The 14425-nt window shown below is 38.4% G+C and overlaps 1 protein-coding gene and 1 long non-coding RNA gene across 6 annotated transcripts in view; one reads left to right on the top strand and one right to left on the bottom strand.

Moving 5' to 3' along the window:
• The window catches only part of sog (short gastrulation), a 74256-nt gene that overhangs the window by 49938 nt on the left and 9893 nt on the right, over window positions 1–14425 (top strand). For all 5 annotated transcript variants that reach the window (XM_036365397.2, XM_070110491.1, XM_036365398.2 and 2 more), the window contains 2 exons: window positions 35–144; window positions 4006–4138. In XM_036365397.2, coding sequence (XP_036221290.2) covers window positions 35–144; window positions 4006–4138 — 243 coding nt within the window. The remainder of the gene's footprint in view (window positions 1–34; window positions 145–4005; window positions 4139–14425) is intronic.
• LOC118681313 (uncharacterized) lies at window positions 6628–8779 on the bottom strand. Its single transcript, XR_004977031.2, has 2 exons — window positions 8412–8779; window positions 6628–7720 (listed from the first exon to the last, which is right to left on the bottom strand). It is a non-coding gene; the product is annotated as an uncharacterized lncRNA (long non-coding RNA).

A 14425-nucleotide genomic window follows, 5' to 3' on the forward strand; every position in this document is an offset into this window, starting at 1 on the left:
CTTTAATGTTACATTTAAAATTTTTTCGTTACAGTTTCGGAATGTCAATTTGGGAAGACAGTGCGGGAGATCGGCTCCACCTGGTTCGCAGATCTTGGTCCACCATTCGGTGTCATGTACTGCATCAGATGTGAATGTGTAGCGGTAAGTGAAAATTTATCAAATATTGGCAAATCGTTTCAAATCAAATGAAAAAATTGCTGATTTTTACGCAATAATTCTACATGTAATTTATTGAGAATCACCCAATTTTTAATTATTTTCGCACATTAATATTGTTTGCATTTTATAAGAACGCTTACCCAGCTTCGCGGATCGTTTGTTTTTCTGTGCATCAGTGTGTAGCTTCTTCAATCGGCTTTTGCATACGTGAGTAAAATTCCGCAGCACCATGGCGTATGAGTAACAATTTCCCCGCTATAAGTGTATTTTATTTCTTTTTATTTCTGTTAAGTTTATTACCAATGCCGACATGATTGATACGCATTTTAAAGGTCCTTTCACAATGAAAAATTTTTGCAAATTGCGACGACAAACTATAACACAGTCCGTAGCAAGTGCCCAACCACTATGTTATAACAACAACAAGAACGATAACAACAGACACACATCTAACATTTATAGAAATTAGCACACGGAAAAGTATGCAGTTGGGACAGTAACAAACAGCGGACGACAGCCAGAAATTGTTAAACAGTAAAGAAAAATCGCATGCCAAATATAACCTAACCACACTTACATACGTGTATGTAGAAAGTATGTATATGGTGTATGTACATATGAACGCAAACACCATGTGCCTTTTCCCCCCACCACGACCCTTGGTATTGGCTCAACATTTTTGAATTGTGGAATTCGGCGTTGAGTTTCTTTTCTCAGCGAATTTTTAATCTATGTTTATCCATACATAGGTTCATATACTAGGCATCATATATAATTGAATGTTTTACTTCCAAACATTTTTATACTCTTGCAACATGTTGTTACAGAGTAATTTAGTTGTGCGTATCACCTAAAACTAATCAAGATAGATATGGAGTTATGTAAATATACATGATAAGGATGACGGGACGAGTTGAAATTCGGATATCTGTCTGTCTGTCCTTACGTGCAAGCTTAAGCTGAAGTAAAAATACAGATATCTTTATGAAATCAACATGATCCTTGGCACCATAAGAAGTTTGGTGTTGTAGATGGGCGTCATCGGACCACTGCCACGTCCACAATAAGGCTTAACTAAGCATGAAATTTAGACATATATCTGTAATTTGGTACAGAAGATTTTACTGGAGAGGGCCATCTATGGTCGAAAACATTTTTTGAAAGTGCGCGTGGCTGCGCCTCCTAATAATTTATATATATATATCTCCTAACCCACTCAAGCTATATGACTATATATAACGGTACCGTTAAAAACTACTAAAAGTGCAATAAATAATGAATGTTGAATTGTTTCGCGAAATTTTTTTTTTAAATAAAGTCTTCCTAATAACTGAAGGTACTTTCTTTCCTTTCATCGTTGCAAAGTTGCAAGAGTATAAAAAGTTCGGTTCCACCCGAACTTAGCTCTTCCCTACTTGTTTGTTCTAAAGCTTTTTTGGCAATTCGCAAGTGCCCTGTCGGTGACGGATTAAGTGATCCTTTGTTGTTTTTAAAAAGCTTACTTAAGTCTTAGTAGTTTACAATAAAAATTCAGTAATTATTATTATTTGAGATCTGATATTTCAAAATATCATGACTATGTGGACTATATACATGATGTGCAAGTGTGCATATACACGCTTATATAAGCTCCCTGACATCGTACTGACGGCTGATTTAATATGAATCAAGTCCACACAAAATAAATGGACTTGCGGCTTGAGGTTGGAGGATGGCGGTTGGTAACTCTAGCATTTCTTTAGCGATCTCATAGAAGTTCTTCAAAAAGAACGTGGCCTTGATTTTCTATTCGAACTTATAACATGAAGCCTCCCCTATCTGACGCCATTTATATACATACATATATATGTTTATATATATATATATACACTTATAAACAACTTTAGTTACTGAAGTCACGGTTGATAATGAAACAGCGGAGTGTGCCACGCTCGAGCGCAATATTTCAATAAAAAAGGAAAAGTATATATGCATGAGCAACACGTTGCTGCTTGACATTTAGAGCAACTAAACGCTACGACAGCATCATATCCACGCCCCACTTTCAAACCCAATATGTACTCAACTGTACGTAGCTCATGGATGTAGAGATAAAAAAGTAATCGCCAATGCGTGAACTAAACAATTGTTTTCTTTGTAATTTGCTGCAGTCACACCACCAGCATTTTTACGCCGAGCAAAAATGCAACAATAGTATTTGTAAAATGTTCGGCAACAACGACACAACAACAGCAAAAGCGTGCATGCGCCAACAGCCGGGTCGTGGAGTCGGGGTAAATTGGAGTTGCTGTTAGGCGCCAGCTGCTGTCGGTTGGCATAGTGGCGCGCCAAAACGCGTGCGCATGCGCATGTGCGCACGCCTAAACTGACCAGACAACTTACTAAGAAGGCAACAACAGCGACGGATTGAAAAGACAACTAAACAAAAAGCTGTGAATTGTGAACAAATTATAAAATTAAAGCGCAACGAATTCGAGGTGGGGAATTTGTCAACCACAAATTAGTGGCAAAAAATGTTTAAAAGTTAATTAGCGACGATATTAAGAGTTGCGTAAATCGAAATTCAGAATAAATATGCATGTATTAACACAAACTTACCTACAGCTGTATGTTAATGCCTGCTAAATATGCATATATACCTCGGCGCATTTATAAATACAGATTATTTATGTGCAAGAAATTAGATTATTTAAATCTCTACTTTTAGTTTAAAGTTAGTTTTGGTAAAAGAAATAATACGTAAAGCGCACATATATTACTATATTATGTCTCGCTCAATTCAAAAATAAAAGCATTTAAATTAGTGTTAACACTAATTAAACACAATTTGTGTTTTGTACGATTTTCTTTTCTGTTTTTTTTTTTTTTGTTGGCAAGCGACGTATAAATACATACTTATATATATATGTATGTATATAGGCTCACATTATACTACAACTAAGAACAGATAAGAAAAAACAAAAAAAAAGGCAAAATGAGTTAGATATGGAAAGGCATACTAAAGGATTATTAAAGCGAAGTGCAACCCCATATTCATATTAATTATGTAATCTCGAAAGCAGACTTCAGTTCATGCTACTGTTGCTCACCGCTTCGGGCGATAAAAATTCCATTAAAACAGCAAAGCTAGCTTGCAACTATTGAACAAGGAGAATATGAAGAAGCATTTAAAAGAAAACATCGTTTTAATATGATGTGAAATCCATACCAAATGCCAAAGGAATAAAACCTTTGCAGCAATAATAGCAACAACATACATACATATGTACATTACAACAAGCGCCCAGTGCCTGCTAACAGACTGAAATGGCTGGCAGTGGATGGAGCTAATTGTAAGCAACAATCAAGCGCTTACCCTCACAAACACACATCATCCACATATACGATGTAAATTTCTACACAGCAGCTCAGAGCCACAGAGGCGCAGAAGAGCGTTATAACCTTTCTTATAACATCTATAAAGTTTTTCAGCGCAGCGGGACATTTAAAATTTAAGTTTACAAAAAGCCTGCGAATTAAATTATGCTTACAACAAAGAGGTTATATTGCCGACAAAAGCCAACGCCGCGCGGGCCAGCTATACCGCTCACCAAATACCGCCCAGCACTTGTTAGCGCCGCCAATAAAGTAGCACTCTGCAACAAGTTGTTCAGTCTACGACGGCGCGACGCGCTGAAGTGCACTCACATTTACCCACTATTGTCTGTATATATTTTGTGAATAGTTAGTTGAAAGCCGGTAGCAAAGCTTATTTCCGCTTATACGCCATTTTTACTTAATTTTTGTTACTCGTTTCCTTTTTAACAAGAACTTTTCAATTATTTGGTTTTACTCTTTTTGCAGGTGCCGAAGAAGCGTCGCATTGTAGTGCGCGTGCAATGTAAGAACATTAAACACGAATGCCCACCGACATTGTGCAATGACCCAATCCAACTGCCTGGCAAGTGCTGTAAAACGTGTCCTGGCGACAAAAATGGTAAGTACGGCATTTCACTTGATTTAGTACATATAAAAGGAATTGTTCATTTGGATCGTAACCACATCAAATACAGAAGCATTGGGTGATATAGTAAAAGCGTCGCCTCTGAGTGCTTCTCAGTGATGTGAGACAATATAAGCAGTTTTTCTTACGTCATATTTAACAGTTATTTATATAACATTACAGACTGGCAGCTTCTTATATATTTAATAAAATAAAGAATTATTTTGGGTCTTCGCATTGCCTTGCGTGCTGTCGCCGGTCGCCAGTCGCTTTGCAACATTTTATGATTGTATATGTGTGGTGTATAAGTGCCGTTTCAGACAGGGACGCAAAAGAGTCTCAAACCAGTTTATTGTGGGCGAGGGGACGACGAGGAAAGACGAAGGGACCGTGCCACTCGTGTTCGGGTGGCACGCTTTGTGTTCTTGTTCGTAACAGCTCGCTGCTACCCTTTTCAGCATTCCTTTTCACTTTCAAATCCTTTGAATGGTTGCAAGAGCGCTTGGTTTCAAATGAATTCGATCGCAAATTTGAGTTCTGTTATCTATTTTTGTATGTAATATGCAAATATGTATGCATAGAATAATAGAAATATTATGACAAATTGTAAATAAGGAGAAAATTAAGATATAGATTATGGAGTAAAGAAATTATGAATTTTTAATACGCAGTAAAGAAATTATGAGTTTTTAATACTTAAAGATTAGGAAATTGCTATTATAAATTTGGCCTTGAAAATATTAGTTGCGGATATTCAATACATTCTTGTGGATTAGGGAATTCCCGTCTTTAGTATTTTTTTGAAACTATTTAGCGGGTAGGTACTTGTATTATGCATATTGTTCTACCATATTCATGGTAATTCATTGCAAGCAAAATGTGTAACCATCATCTCAACATACAAATGAAATACGCAGCATGCAGTGTTGCGCGGTGTTGCGCAGTCGAACCGCACAAATATTTACGAACATTTTGTGAAAAGGAATGCAGAAAAACTAGACTCGAGTTGCTGGACTCTTTTTGACCGTGTGAATGCCCAGAGCGACACCAAAAGAAAATTTGAAAAAGATCAGACTCTTTTGCATCCCTGTCTGAAACGGCACTAAGATGACCTTCACAGATTTGTTTTCTTTCATATTCAAATAGCACTTTCACTCCTCCCGCTGCTGACATAAGATGAATCACAGCACACATGCAAGCTGGCGAGCGCGCGAGCGTAAACGAAAAAGCGTCTGATGGACGTTTTGTCTGGCAGCAAATAAATGAATAATAATTTCGAGCGACAGCGAAATAATCGAAAACAACTCATTTAACAGGCGTTCTCAGTGAAAGAAACACTTGTAAGTGCCGTTTCAGACAGGGATGCAAAAGAGTCTGATGTTTTTCAAATTTTCTTTTGGTGTCGCTCTGGGCATTCACACGGTCAAAAAGAGTCCAGCAACTCGAGTCTAGTTTTTCTGCATTCCTTTTCACAAAATGTTCGTAAATATTTGTGCGGTTCGACTGCGCAACACCGCGCAACACTGCATGCTGCGTATTTCATTTGTATGTTGAGATGATGGTCACACATTTTGCTTGCAATGAATTACCATGAATATGGTAGAACAATATGCATAATACAAGTACCTACCCGCTAAATAGTTTCAAAAAAATACTAAAAACGGGAATTCCCTAATCCACAAGAATGTATTGAATATCCGCTATTAATATTTTCAAGGCCAAATTTATAATAGGAATTTCCTAATCTTTAAGTATTAAAAACTCATAATTTCTTTACTCCATAATCTATATCTTAATTTTCTCCTTATTTACAATTTGTCATAATATTTCTATTATTCTATGCATACGTATTTGCATATTACATACAAAAATAGATAACAGAACTCAAATTTGCGATCGAATTCATTTGAAACCGAGCGCTCTTGCAACCATTCAAAGGATTTGAAAGTGAAAAGGAATGCTGAAAAGGGTAGCAGCGAGCTGTTACGAAAAAGAACACAAAGCGTGCCACCCGAACACGAGTGGCACGGTCCCTTCGTCTTTCCTCGTCGTCCCCTCGCCCACAATAAACTGGTATGAGACTCTTTTGCGTCCCTGTCTGAAACGGCACTAAGCGTCTGCTACTGTGCTGCACACTCACGCATATGCGCGTTACCCTTTGCCTTGCCGCTGATAGCTGCCCTTGTACACAGTACCGTTTTTTGCTTCTCATTTTTGCTGGAGTTTTTCTTTCATTCCAAGCACTCTGAATATTCCGGCGAGTCAATATTTTGACACACTTAATTGTCATCGTGCTTACATCTAAACACATACATATCCACATGCTTATATACTCGTATATGCTAATTGGTGCTTCGGGCGGCAAGCGCTGTTGCAAAGTGGCTGCGACAACAATAAAAACAATATTTATGCTACACAAAGCATTTTTCCACATGCCGTTTGGACCCCTTAACCGCCCTCTACATATACTTATATGAATAGTGTTTGGTTTTTTATTATTATTTATTCAGTTTTCATATATCATCGAAATTTATGGCTGTGCAAATGTGCCTAGCAAAAGCAAAATTAACAAATTAAAAGTAATACATATAAATCCGGAGCTGTGACAGCAAAATTTAAGGCACTACGGCGCACGTTAATGTTTTAATGCAAAATTTCGTTTTTTATGCCAACATGCATATCCACACTTCCAACTACATACATACCTAGAGATGTACTGTTAAATATGCGGGTGTGTGTATCAAAATTAATAATGTCTGCGAAAATTTGCAATGCTTCGTATGACGGAATTTTCTGCTGCTTTGCGAAATGTGAAGAAACTACTACAAAATAACAATACTATAATATGGCTGTCATCAGTGGCGAAGATATTCAACGGCGGCGTGAGTGAGCGTAAGTGGCGTCGAAACGACAAAGTCTAATAAATTGAATTTCCAATTGCTGTTAGCCGTTATTAGTTTGTCTGTCTTTTCTTATTTGATGTTATTTCATTATTTCAAACGAACAAAGGCAATAAGAACACTGAATAGTGTTTTTAATAAATTGCGTACGTTTTTTCTTGCCTTGGCGAATGTCAAACACATATTTTCACACCAACTGTGCGTCCATTTGTTCTGCTATGCTAATATACGCAGTATTTTCGGCATTTGTGCGATAGTTCCTGAGGCATCTAATATGTCTGGAGACTAACAAAATTTTAACTTCTACGTAAACAAATTTTGGCGCAGGTTAGAGGCAATAAATGCAATAAGCGCGCTTAATAATAGTGTCAGTTCCAAAAATCAGATATTAGCTCCCATAATCCTTATCGTAATAAATTTATTGAACGAAGCCCAATATGTGTTGATATATTGTACTTAACCTTATTCTAACAACGCTGAGTCCGTCAATTTAACAAACCGTTTTTAACGGTAAATGCACCTCTATGCGCAGCTGCTTCATTCCGAATCGCTGTTAGAACTTTGACAGTTACAGCGTTACCATTTGCAGTTGATTCTATAGCCTTTATTGACAAGTTGCCTTATCTTTTTTTTAATTTATTTGTTAAGTTCTTTCAATATAGTTTTTTGTTGTGAGCTTTAAGTAAAAAATAAACTTTAATGGACACCGTGCGCATCTGTTCGTATTTATTTTTGTTAATTTATTAAAAACTAAAATGACTACAATATTGACCGACGAATGGAAACAACAAACACCAACAACAAAAAAAGAAAAACCAGACAAAAATATATTTTTATATGAAAAAAGCAAAAAAGCGAAGAATTGTTTTTGGCCGAACAGATAAAATTAAAGCATGCGCTCTCTAAAAATCTACCCACAACACCGTTTACACGCTTGCCGCGTACCAGTTAGTATACCATATGTTTTTGTTGCTGTCACCTGTTGGTATATCGCAACAGATTTGTGTTATTGTACCTTATAGTAGTTCGCGCCGCTGGTTTTGTTTTAAGGTGGCGCTCACATTTGTATAATTCATTTTATCTCGATTTTTAATTTTCCACAATTTTATTTATAACAACAACACACGTTCTATAAAAAAAAAAAAAACAACAACAACAAAAAAGTTTAAAAAATACAGAAATATAACAATTTACAAACAATAAAGACAAAAAATACGTCCACCATTTGCAGCATGTGCTGCTACTAGCGCTTAGTTGGAAATCTCACAAGTCACACTCCCCCACACAGCCCGACCGCCGCATTTATGTCACAACACAAAGTACAACTAATGACTGATGCGGACAGCAGTCAGCGGACAACCACTCACCGCTGAGGTCTAGTCACCCACTTGCCAATCCCTCAACTTATGTGCCATATGTCTCATGCCAAACTTAACACAAGTCAATTTTGGCTTTTGTCTTTCTAACTTTTTTCCATACGAATTTGCTATGCACATTTTTTAGTTTCACCATTTTTTGGCCTTAAATCATATTATGATGTGGCTTTTATCTGTGCGACAGCAGAGCCAAGGCATCGAAACCAAAGGCAGAAGATCAGCAGTGGCCACAGTAACAACAAGCATCGCTAGCCGTGTGCGATGATTCAGCTCGACTAATTTTCTGCATGAATTGAATTCATAATTAGAACTCGAAGGCGTGTTCCAAAGAGTCGCTAAGACGCTCGAAGTATGTGCAAATGAGAATACTCTGCATGGACCGAGGCAAGCAACAACACCAAAGCAACGGCATAAACGACAGAAGCTATTGAACTGTCCAAAGGCAGCGAAAATTACTCATCCAAATAGTTACGCTCGAATTAATCTCTATCGCCGTTACATTCCATCATTCAAACATACATACATACACATATACATACATATGTAAACAAGATATACTATTAGTATGAATAAGATTTGAGAATCATATGATTGGAGAGGAACGATCTCATGATAGGGATTAATCGTGTCACACAACAAATGCGTGGTGAGTGTAGTTAACGGTGTGCTTCGAAGATCTAAATCCGTCTAAGAATAATTCGGAAATATCTTCTAGAACATATCATAAATGTGTACATCTGTATATACATACATACTTCTCGGTTAGAGAAAATAATTTTTGCTACCAATTCCTTTAAACAAAATTTCGAATTCTAAATAAAACTTGGCAGAAATTCAGAGTCCAGGCACGACTGGATTTTCTTTATTTTAGATTATACGGATAAAAAATTTTAAATGGCTATTTATATAAATTATGATAACCACACCATTTTCTACCTTTATTTGTTCTAATGGTTTTATGAAAAAAAAAATTTTATTTCATGTTTATATGTATGTATATTCAAATATTTTTGGAAAAAATTGTATAGCCCGATAACGCCTCATGATGTTCGAATATTTAGTGGATTCACTCGGTTGTGCATGTCGCGCGTAGTACAATCCATTGGCATGAAGTCATTTACAGCACAATTACTTTCTGCAAACAAACTGCAGTCACAACAAGAACGCGCTGTGTGTTTTCACACTTTTATTGCCTTTTAGCACAACACAAATAGTTTCCGTGGATACTTGCAAATGATGCGTAAATTTCTCACAAATTGATGGCGGCATAAAGTCACAACAAATTTACCATCAAATGCAAGTGCGCACGAGTGTGCGTGTGCCTGTGTGTGATTGCGTGCGCGTTTGACATCTTCGCATAATGAACTGCTAAATTCCAAAGTAGCGGGCTGTTAAAAATAAATATAAGGCATTGGCAAAGGCAACAACAACGACAAACGCAAACAAAGTGACAGCAAACATCGCAAGTCGGCAGCCACTTGTGTGGCATAAAATGCAGCCGTTAGTGGCGCAGTGCGCCGCAACCAAATCAACCGCTCTCGGCTCGCCTTTCCAACTATGCTACCCCCACTCCTGGTGTGGCTGAGTGCTGCATTCATGTTTCAACCATGCGGCATCCGCTGCAACCTGAATCGCGCACACTAACCGCAACGGCAACAACTGCGGCGACAACAACAACAGCGCGCTCATAATTAAACTGGTTGGCTGCGCCCAAGCGTTGCCCGCCTGGCCGTTTGACCGACCGTTTGCCTGCACCACGTCTGTTTGTGTCGTTGTGGCATGCAACATGCTGCGCACTCATTGTAACACATCATTAGTTTGCGTTCTGTGGTAATTTTTCTTGCTTTCGGTAAACGGCAATGATCCAGTGACTTGCTATGGCCACTCCGGCGGCAACATCCTCAGCAATTTTTATGATATAATTAAAAAAAAAAAAGAAACTAACGCCGGTAGGGCGAGCTGAAGTGGGAGCGGAGGAGTGTTAACACACCGAAATGCATACGGGCAGAAACGTGCGCGCACACGCGCCGATGTGCACACAAGAAGAAAGCTGAGCTGCCGCTGTGGCAACATGAGGTGCAGATTAACTTGAACGACCTCCGGAGCTACATGCAGCATGTAGTTGCCACAACGAGCCAAAGCACTCATCAACAATGGCTCAGCTTGTTTATGTCACCGTTGTTGCTGCTCCTGCAGTTGCTGCTGCTATTGCTATTGCTGTTGCCATTGCTGTTGCTGTCGATGTTGTCGCAAACACGTCGACAATGTGCAGAGTCAGATTTGTGGTAACTACATAACCGAGTCCACCCACAGTTGCGGTTTCATGTCGTTTGCTGGTGTTCCGCTTAGCATTCCTGTTGCCAACATTATGTCGTGTGCTATTTTTTCTTTTGATCGTTGCATTTGCTGTGATCGCCGTTTACATTGCGGATGCTTTGATGGCATTTTGGCAGCTTTAAACAAATTTTCATTTATCATTATGCTAAAAACAAGTTGGCGCGCGCATGTGTTTGCATTTGCCCCTTATTGGTTATCCGTGTTTGCTTTGGGCTTCTCAACGCTGCCGACCGCGCGTTGTGGCAATAAAGTTGGCGCAATTTTTAAAAATTCGTTACTGAAAATAGGATTTGCTTATTTCAATTACCCTTACAATAAGCGGATTGCCATTACAATATTTTTGCTCCCAAACTCTTGCCTTTATTTGCCTCAAAAGCACTTGGTGAAATTGTCACTCGCGTTTTTACCGTTAATTCTATCGTTTATTATGATTACTTTTGTTTGGTTCGCTATTGCAATTTCACCTACATACATGCCTTTAGTACATACAAGCATGCATATATGTAGACGTAATTACAATAATCGTCGAGAAGTTTCTACGAATAGCGCCAGAACGTTGTGGCATGCAACGCGTGTTGGGTGTGTTGTGTTGCAACAGCTGCACCCAGGTAAAATAAAACAGTTCACTTTTTATATTTTCCGTTTAACAACAGACAACAAATGCAACAAAAAACTAACCGTGCTCGGCAGCACACCGCGAGCTCCAGACTTGCACACAATTCGCCCGTTTATTGTACGCTAGCATCCGCGCATGTTTGTTTGCGCCCGACGTGAGTAACAAAATAATTGCACGTAGGAGGCTACATAAAAATGATATGGGGCCGCGGTTGCAAAGTTGCTTAAGAGTTGTTCTACGCCAATTTGCGAAGTCACTCGCTTTCCACGAACAACTCCACAGAAGGTGCAGGCCGCTACTAAAGACGCTTGCAAATCTCAGTAGAGCAGCGTCTATTAGCAGCGTCTTGTAGTCAATTTCTGCTCAACTACATAAATTCAACTCTCCAGCGATTAATTCGATATTAGCAGCAAAAATTTCTGCCAAGCGCCAATTTTTGTCTGAAATTTTCACTTTTTATACTCGCGCTGTTGCTGTCATGCTACCAACCAACCAAGCAACCAAGAGGCATTCACAAGAAAAAGAAACTGTCACTATAAGCCCCCACCTTCTCTGTGTACGCTGACATACATGTTTGTATTTGTGTTTCTTTGTGCACCATCGACCAACTGCTTCGCCATTTTCTGCCACAGCAACAAAGTGCCGCAGCAATTTTCACCAGCAACACACGTCGGCGTAAGTGGCCATAACAATAACGTGCAAAGCGTCGGCTTATTATTTATGTTGTTATTGTTGTTCTTGTTGTCATCCCATTAAACGCTTGTTGCTTATTTAATGTCCGCTGAAGCTGCTGCACGTCCTTGTTGGCCGAAGTTGGCAGGCAGTCACACTGATGCAGCAACAATAAACGCCGCTACATTCACCAAAGATGAATTGCAGATTTAACTGCAGCAATGATGCTTAGTATTTTGCGCCATGACAACAACAATAACAACAACAACAGCAGCAACGGTAATGACAAGCATACAAATATACAGCAGTCATCTTTAATGGCATTAGTATCAATAACAACAACACCAGCAAGCATTCAGTCGCAGACTTAGACAAGTTGTGGCAGGCAATGTTCATAAACTCGCTATTGGGATCTGCCGCGCCGCAGGACTGACAGCACGTTTTTAACAAGCGTAATGGCTGCGTGGCAAGCATCAGCGTCGTTGAGCTTCATTTTTTAATATCATGTTTTATTTTTTGGTTTTGCTAATTCTTTGAAAATTCAACTAAAGTTCATCACTCGCTATTGCGCCTCAATTATACACACATATTCACTCCGGCGAGTTGGAGTATCACTCAATAATTTCATATGCTTAGCCTACAACTTGCACACGCTCATATACATTTGTACTTGTATATATACAAGTATGTACATGCTTACGTAAATAGTTAGTTTCATAGTTTGTTTGTTGTTGTTTGCTTTAGTTTTATTTTTATCATTACTTCTGAATATAATTAAGTACACAGCATTTTATTCGCTGGCGTTACGGCTACCACTACCATAATTGTGGTTGTTGCTGCCGCTGCTGCGTTAACGCTCCATCATCAACACAATTGCTTCGTTAAAGTCGTCCATTTTTGGTTAGAAGGAATGTTGGTGCTTCGGCGAAATGCCAAGGCGAGTTTGCCATGCGGCCGAGGAATGAACGGGCAAACAGTAAACGAACCCTTCCACACAAACATTTCAACACAATATGGAAACGGAACAAAGATCTAGAAAAGGAGTGATAAGTAAAAAAAAAGTTAAAGAAAGAGTTCCGAGGGTGGCCGAACGCAAAAGATGAAATCTTTATTTAAAAAAGATTTTTAATAAAAAAAAATTTATCTTACCAAACAAAAATAAATACAATTTTATGGAATTACAATAACTACGCTTACAAATATAAAGCGCTGTCTATGCATTTATCGAAATGCTAGCTAGAATGGTTAATACAACTCCAACAAACATGAAAGCATCCAAATATAAAGTGGAAGAACGCAACGAAGACACACATTGCCTTATTTAGTTAGTCGACACATAGTCAGCCATACCAAATACCATAGCAATCGATAGATGCCAAATTGTGTGCATATGTGAGTGCGTGTGGCGGGCACCCATTTTTGAGCACTTTTACCTGCAACTTCTGCGCCATATTCGCACATTTATCAGCGTCCTCATCATCGGCAGTGGCGTAGAATTTGACGGAGCGCCAAGATCACACACACATGCACGTAAACACACACACTTCCCAACTCAAAGTCATTATAAACATCATCGCCAAGCGTTGTTTTGTTGTTGTTGTTTTTTTATTACTCTCGCCGCGTTCTTCTGTTATCGCCGTCGCTCACGTTTCATTGTTAATTTATGCAGTTTAATAGTATTTTTATAATGACATAACTCGAGCATTTTAACGCTTATTAAATTATCTCATTTAACTGAACACTGCCATAAGCTGTTTAACATTATGTCCTACCAGCCAACCGACCAACCAACGAGTCAAGCGAGCACTACGCAAGACAATAACAACAACAATGATCGACTAACAGTCCACCGCATTGAGCTGTTCTACGAAAAAGGAAGGCTCTGTTGTGACTGGCCCGTCTTCAGATGTACTTTTTGTTGTTTTTCTTTTTTTTTGTTTAATAATCGAAACGATAAAGAAGTAAACGCTGCTCAGCGGGCGGTAAGACAATTTTCGATCGACTGGTGGATAAATTAACACTAAAAAGTCATGGAGCAACAAAAACAAAACAAGCTACAATAGCAACAAAAAATACAACGAAAATTTACCAAAAAAGGAAGAAGCAATAAAAAGACAATCAAATCGGATGAAGATAGAGAGCAGAAACACTGCAGACGCAGTGGAGCAAACCCGGGCTTTTCTGTGTAATAATTGGAAAAAGATTGTGAAATTTCAAGAAAAACATTATATTTATGAGAAACAATAAGTTGTAACCATCTTACAATTTCCTCGATACCCTGGATTCGTATTGGTTTCTGCGTTTGGTTCTCTTATCTTCATTTATTAAAAGCAGGCAATTTTTCATTAAAAGTACTTTAAATTAAATTTATTGACCAGTT

The sequence above is a fragment of the Bactrocera oleae genome, chromosome 5 (genome assembly GCF_042242935.1).
Source record: "Bactrocera oleae isolate idBacOlea1 chromosome 5, idBacOlea1, whole genome shotgun sequence".
Lineage (NCBI taxonomy): Eukaryota > Metazoa > Arthropoda > Insecta > Diptera > Tephritidae > Bactrocera > Bactrocera oleae.